The sequence below is a fragment of the Mesoplodon mirus genome (genome assembly GCF_964341445.2).
Source record: "Mesoplodon mirus genome assembly, chromosome: 4".
NCBI classification, from domain to species: domain Eukaryota; kingdom Metazoa; phylum Chordata; class Mammalia; order Artiodactyla; family Ziphiidae; genus Mesoplodon; species Mesoplodon mirus.
The window spans coordinates 13,207,416-13,214,840 of record NC_138979.1 but is presented as its reverse complement, the minus strand read 5'-3'; the positions used below and the strand labels follow the sequence as shown (position 1 = coordinate 13,214,840).

The following is a 7,425-nucleotide window of genomic DNA, read 5'->3' as shown; positions in this document are numbered from 1 at the left end:
TCTGTCCATCTTTCAGTAAGTTGATTTTGTCATGGAAGTCTCTCTCATTTATACTAAGAAAACAGGTCACAGGTTGAAGGCAAAGCTCTAGTTCGTGAAAAGACTCAATTTTACTTTTACTTCTTCAGGGATCAGCTAAAGACACTCTTAGCACCGAGTATGTAAACTTTGTTTGCAATAGAGAGAGAGACACACGATTGAGAGAGAGGCACAAAGGCTCCACCTTGTGAGTCATCAAAGTGCTTTATTTTGTAAAGCCTGGCTCATGACTGGAGTGTACTGTTAGCAGTAGGAGATACAAGGCAAACTTCCTCACTCTGACCGAAGAGTTGATCAACAGAACGGATGACAGAGACTGTTACAGACAAAAATAAAGCATTTTGTAAACTTCTAGAAGCATACACAGATTGGCCACAAAGGAAACAGTTACTCAAATAATGTATGGGTACCTTCTCTTTACTTCAGGGTCTCGCTTTTGTAATCCTGGATCAAAGAAACTACAGCATAACTTCAGAGCACTGAAAAGGACTCAATGCCAGAATGAATGGTAGGGTGGGGGGAAAATACTAAATCACCATCTCAATTAATTTAAACACATAAAATACAGATTTGTACAACAAGGTCACAGTGCTGTTGACGTCGTCTGTTGAGGATAACAGATCTCTGTGAAGTCAGTAGATGTAGTAGAATGGCCTTGCTGCTGGCTTCCCAGGATTCCGGCTCCTGTCACCTGGTGTTTTCTGGAGTAAACCCACATACGTTGGGCACAGTTGCAGACTTGATAAGCCCTGAAGGAAAGTCACTGGCAGAGGCAGTATGGTGTGGGGTGTTTGTTGAGCTGTAAGTAATTACTGAGGGGTGGATTTTTTTTTTTCTTTTCCGAACCTGCCTACAAAAATCATCTCACATTTTAAACAAAGAATTTCAAAGGCACAGCTTTAGCACAGTGTATAAGTTGATAACCTATTCTAAGCAAGTCTAATATTTTAGCTTGACACCTTTCAGAAAATGCCAGGAAGTTGGTAAGTACATGATCGATGTTGGAAATTTATAACTTGATTAGACACAGTCAGCACAGTTTAGGGCAATGAACTTGCGTAACCAGATCTGGGTTAAACATTTTCTTAAAAAAAAAAACAAACATTAGGTTGATAAATGTGCATCAGAGGAAAACAACCCTTTTCCTTTTACTGTAAAAGACCGCCTACCATTAAAATGTGACTGCAGGATACATTTCAAAATAGGACAGACATTTCACCTACACTGTAAAATGACTTTACATGTAAACTTCAAAAATCACATGCTGTACATTAAATTTTTAGATTCAAAAATATCCCTGTTTTCCTAATAATGTAAACAGTAATATTGAGGGTTTCAGTTAAGGGCAAATTCATAACAAAATACCACTGTGTAACTGGAAAATTGAGAGTTCTAACTGCTTTGCCCCCCTCCCCACCACGGGAGATGTAGATGCCATTGCCCAAAACTGCACTTTTCAGGTAAGCTTTATTTTTATTTTGTAGCATTAATTACTATATTGCAACGTAAGAGTGTGTCAGTGAAGAAGCTCCAGGCAAGAAAAGAGAAGTAAGCAGTTTTCCTGGGCATATTTACTGAGGTGAAAATGTACAGAGAGAGACACTAGGGGCATCAGCTTCCTGCTGGAGGAGGGGCATTTGTCCCCAGACACCGTGAGTCCTGACACCTGAACCAGGATGCACGGGAGATGGCAGCCTCCTCCGTCCAGCGCCCGGGGTGCAACTGTTAAGGAGTGTCAGCGTGCGTGGTAGAAGTGTAACATCTGCAGTAAGTTTTTTTTCCTTTTAATCACCATCATTATTATTATCATCATTATTATCTACATTATTATTACGATTACCGTCTCACATCTTTCAACTCCAAAAAATAAACTGATCCACAGTTTATCGTGTGGTGCCAACCTGGTTGGTCTGACATGCATGGCCTCCTCCCAACCCCCTGCATGTGCTCACTCACTCATTCATTCATTCATTCGTCCACAGCTGGAATCAGAGGGTTACTACCTCAAACACACTCTGACTGAAGTCGGTTTCCATCAACCAGTCCATCAATTTTTAAGATGCTCACGTGCGTGTGCGCACGCACGCCCCCCCCCCGCCCCCCCACATACACACCCAAGTCAGAAATAGCTAGAGTGATGCTGGGAAATATCAGGTAGCTGTTAAAGCAAGTAGTCCCCAAATCAGTCATCTTGGCCTGAAGATGTAAACGAGGAGGTGTGCTTCACTGAGTTTGGTTTTCATTTTTCCTGTGCCGAAGCCACCTCTGTCCTTCCCACGCTCATGTCCGTCTTCGGCCATGCAGGACGTTACGTCAAGATGTGGCCAATAAAGTCCAAAAAGCGCTTGGAATACTGTTCTGGGTTCACGGTGGAGATCTCCGCACCAGCCTGGGCAGCGTGAGAGGAGAGGAACAGTGACAGAATTACTATCAGTACCTACAGGAACTTCCACTGCAACTGAACATGAAGCCAGTCATTTTCAAACCCGTGCAGCCTCTGCTTGTAACTCAGAATATCTTGGAGATTGGTCTGAACAGCCAAGCCTCTTAGGAATCTGTGTGTGAAAACAAGGCAGAGTCGCAGGACCAACAGATGCCACTGTCACATACACTGTCACTACTGCCACTAAAAAAAAAAAAAAATCCAACCGACCACGTTTGAGATACTCCCGTCAAACGTGGAATCTGCGTGGCCTACATTCAGAAGCCACGGGGAGGATGCTTCTGTTTCTCAAGAGAGCAGATTGGAGATTCCTTGAGAATGACACAAACAGCAACGTTTGGCCAAAGGGAAACTCCAGTGACAAGGACACAAGGACCGTGTTCATTTTTCAGGACCGAGGTAAAGCGGCTGGGTGCTCAGAAATGAGGGGCGACAGCCGCAGCAGCAGGGGGCAGTGTCAGCTGCCGGGGCTCTTTCCCGGACCCGTAAGCGGGTGAGACACAGCGCTGTGACTGCGTCTCCCCCGGAGGGGCACGGGCACGGGGGTGCCATGGTCCCCATTCACAGAGACCTGCTTGGAGCTGGGAAGACGGCCCCTCGCAGAGGCTCAGTGGGGGGTTTCCTATGACAAGAGCACAGTGCGGGCCAGCAGACCCCCCCAGTTACCAGCCAGCCTCCTGAGCTGCAAAGGGCAGGACCAGAGTTTTACTAAGTCACCAGACGCTGTTTTTACACACGCAGCTCACAGGGGAACCTGTAATTTCCATGCCTGGCCTGGGCCCCTGGGATCTCCACGGAGGAGCCCCAGCTTTGAAGGCAGAAAATGGTTCCCAACAGCAACTCGACACAACATTCCTTTGCAGAGGAATGTCTTGCTCTTGCAAACTGCACCCAGTTTTAGGCCGTGTGCTGTATCATGGAGCTGAGCTGGTGACTTACAGGGGAGATGCAAATGCAGCCATGTTTGCTTTGGCACGTTTCCAGTTTCACGTGGTCTAGAATATCATAGCAGGTTTGAGGAGGGGTGGGAACAAACACGGAGCGTCCCCCCACTGTTCAGTCTATTCACCACAAAAATCTCATCAATAAGGCATTAGGACCCCTTCATCAGCTGGCGGAACTGAAGCGCCAAAGCGCTCCCTCCAGGTCACACACGGGAAAGGTGAAATAGGATTCTGGCCCAGCTCTGTGCTTGCAATACACCCAGGTTGTTCAACCAGAGATGAGCATCGGAATTACCGGAGCCTCTTAGAGGCCCCTCCCCCAGCCTCCTGAGCTGGACTCAGAATCGGGGAAAGGGGTGGTGCATCTGTCAGGCACACAGTTTGCAAATGGTGCTCAGAAGGCTGCGGTGCCAACCCCCGTGTGAGAACTGCTGTGTACCCTCCTCTCTGACCGACAGAGGATTCTTAACGCGTTCGGTGGGCTGGGTAGGTTGTGGTCCGTGCGCTGCACACAGCGGGCACACCAGAAATAGTTGACGGTGTGACAAATATTTCTGTGGCAAATGGGGCATGGTGTTAGGCTGCTTCCGTTGCTGACATGACAGCCTGTTTGACTTTAAAATAGAGAGAGAGCCTTTAGTAGAGGTTGATGTTCTGCTGGATGTTGGTCGGCTCCACACTGTGGGGAAGCATCTCTCCTGCCAGTGTGAATGAGCCAGGGCACAAGTTCATCCCTGTGGGATGGGGTCTGTGGCCTTTTTGGCACGCCTGAAAGCCAAAATGGATCCCTGCGATGCAAGCACAGTGGAGACTCACGACTTGCGAAGTCCAGCTGGCCAGGCGGGCCTCACTGGGAGATCGGGGGGCGGGGCTGGGTCCTGAGGAGCAGTCCTCCCTCTACCACTGCCTAGGACGCGATCCTGGCTGGCAAGTAAGCTCTCGCCCTCAGTTTCTTCACCTGATAAGCAGGAGTGCACTGGTTTCCCCTCACAGGCTTGTCCCGGGGATTCAACAAGTTACCACAGGCTGGGACAGTGAGAATTCTGAGCAAGGACAATAAAGGTGAGGGATTCGTATTACTCATCTTTGATCCTGCACTCAACAAATTTCTGTAGTAGAAAAAATTACAAATTGTGCGGAAAGGAATATAATATTGCATATCTTGGAAGCATCTGAAGCAGAGAATAGTGCTTCAGTTCTGAACATTTCATATTAAACACTTAGTTGTCATCATTTAGCCCTTTTGTCTTTGAAACATTTTTCGAACAAAAAAGAATTTGTGTAATATTCTCACGATGCATGTGTCTGTTAATAACCCCGGTGGGTAAAAGGAGAGCCGCGCCGGGTTTAAGTGACTTGGGAGCGGCGGTCCGAGCGCGTGCTGGCTCTGACTGCATCAGAGCGTGACCCCTGCAGAGAACCAGAGCCAGTGAAGGCCTGTGGGCAGCTCAGCGGAAAGGAGCGGACCTGAGCTGGTCCCTGCACGACAGGAAGCAGGGAGCAGAGAGGGAAACCAAACGGAGATACTTACGCCGTGTTTAACAGTTTTTGCAGCGTGGGCAGCTTTCTTTTTTGCATCATAATGAGTCAGAATATCAATAATTGCCATAAAGTACACCTCTTTCCTAGGCGAATCTGTAAAGGGATGAGAGCAATGATTGTGGGACAGGTGATGACAGCACCTGGAAAAGTGCGAGCTGCTGATGGAGGAAGAGGTGAGGGATTCAGTGGGACGGGGGTCGAAGGGGTCTGAAAACAAAGGCAATAGAGGCTTTTAAAAAGTCGTGCATATCCCTATGAAACAGCTTAACTTTCTGTCCCCAATTCTCTCTCAATTTGAAAAGTAAAAAAGAGAATATAACCTCAGGATATTACCAGTAGAAGTGCAAGGGTCAGACTGTTTTTGTTAATCTTCATTTTCTTTAGTGATTGTGTATTGCTTTGGTATAAAGAAAAATGCTATTTAAAAAATACTCTAAAACAAGTAGAAGTAATTATGCTCCCTAATACTTTCTACCATTACATACTGTTCCTAATGAGCTGTTCCTAATTCTCACTGGATCTAGTATCAGAACTGGATAAAGGCATATATCACCTACAGTACCCATCTTCTACATATTTCCACAAATATGATGCTGTTTCAATTATGAACAGTATGAAAAAGTACATTTGACTATATCTAATTTTCTGTGTTGAAGAAACAATTTTGGTGAGCAAAATAAAAAACGTAACGGGTTTCCCTGGTGGTGCAGTGGTTGAGAGTCCGCCTGCCGATGCAGGGGACACGGGTTCGTGCCCCGGTCCGGGAAGATCCCACATGCCGCGGAGCGGTTGGGCCCGTGAGCCATGGCCGCTGAGCCTGCGCGTCCGCAGCCTGTGCTCCGCAACGGGAGAGGCCACAACAGTGAGAGGCCCACGTACCGCAAAAAAAAAAAATAAATAAAAATAAAAAAACATAACTCAAACTCACCTGGCTGCTATGCCATGAGATATTTTTTTAAACAATGACGGACCACAATTTTTATTACTCAAAAAATCAGAGGCCTGCTTTTATCTCTAAATTTTTTTTCCATGTATAAGTAGCTAAGGTAGCAAGTAATATTCCTACAAATATCTAATCACCCAGATTTTGAGGATTAAGATGGATCTCACTTTAGAGAAGAGGGCCACAGACACCTTAATGGGGGAAAGAGCAGAGGACAGACACAGCAGCAAATGGGAGATTCTCATCCCACACCCTGGGCCAGCTTCAGCACTCCTGAGAAGGAAAGGGCTGGTAGCAGTGAGATGCCTGCCCTACACGATGTCCACAGGGGGTTTGGAGTGGACCACATATGTACCTAGCTCAGGACAGGCTTGTGACACTTGAGATCCACATAAAAGAGAGATAGCTAAGAAAAAGAATATTTTAAAACATTTCTTATATATGGTATGGACATTTACACAAGCATGTGCATATGTGTGTTGTATATGTACAACACACACTTGTGTGGTTTCACTCCGTTCCCTCAATATCACACAATTCAAGGACCTCATCACATTACAGTTCAAAACGAGAGGTTACCTTTAACATAGTTTGTCCCGAAATCAATTGATCGGGACTCTTGAGAAGGAGTCTTACAGGGCAGCACGCTTTTTTTTGTTGTTGTTGCGGTACACGGGCCTCTCACTGCTGTGGCCTCTCCCGTTGCGGAGCACAGGCTCCGGACGCGCAGGCTCAGCGGCCATGGCTCACGGGCCCAGCCGCTCCGCGACATGTGGGATCCTCCCGGACCGGGGCACGAACCCGTGTCCCCCGCATCGGCAGGCGGACTCCCAACCACTGCGCCACCTGGGAAGCCCCAAGGCAGCATGCTTTTAACCGGGGTGATGATTACCAGTAGATAATGCAAAAAGAAAAATCTAAGCAATGGTAAAAAGAGTTGATAGTAACTCAACTTACTTTCATGGCATTTAATTCCATAAACATCAATGTTTGGATCAAACTCCCCGGGAGCCAAGGGCGGTGAGCTGTTGAGCGTATTTCCAGGACTGTCGGGCGGGGTCCCGACAGGGTGGGCGCCGTCGCTCTCCCCCTCCTCCTCTCCGTCATTCTCCTCACACTCCACTTCTTCCTGTTCGGCTCTCTCCACATCGTGGATTCCCACCAGGAGGCTGTAGTCCATGAGCTTCAGCTGGGCAAGAAACTGGACAGTGGGAAGCGACATGGTCAGTTATGCCTTAAACACAACCCCAGAGTTACCGACAGCAAGCTCACAAAAGGGCGGCAGAGGCGAGAAGAAGATTTCCCCAGGAGCAGCCAGGAGCCTCTTTAATGGTGCTGTCACGGTCCCCGGCAGTTTCTCCAGCCAGAGCTGTAGCCTCACACTTCAGGCTGGCTCAGAGCTAGGATTATCTCCCTGAGATGCAAAGCTGGATGCTGAGAGGGATGCATTTATCACATCGAGGTTGTACTACGCCAAAGAGCAGAGAGCATGACTGGCAAGGAGACGCAGGGAA

The 7,425-nt window shown here is 47.4% G+C and overlaps 1 protein-coding gene across 1 annotated transcript in view; it reads right to left on the bottom strand.

Annotated features, from left to right (window-relative positions):
• Window positions 1–224: 224 nt before the first annotated feature.
• The window catches only part of PIP4K2A (phosphatidylinositol-5-phosphate 4-kinase type 2 alpha), a 179,243-nt gene continuing 172,042 nt past the window's right edge, over window positions 225–7,425 (bottom strand). Inside the window, exons 8-10 of the mRNA XM_082616812.1 lie at window positions 6,869–7,112; window positions 4,958–5,061; window positions 225–2,428 (exon numbers count right to left, since the gene is read on the bottom strand). Of these exons, the coding sequence (XP_082472938.1) occupies window positions 2,348–2,428; window positions 4,958–5,061; window positions 6,869–7,112 (429 nt within the window). The 3' untranslated portion in view covers window positions 225–2,347. The remainder of the gene's footprint in view (window positions 2,429–4,957; window positions 5,062–6,868; window positions 7,113–7,425) is intronic.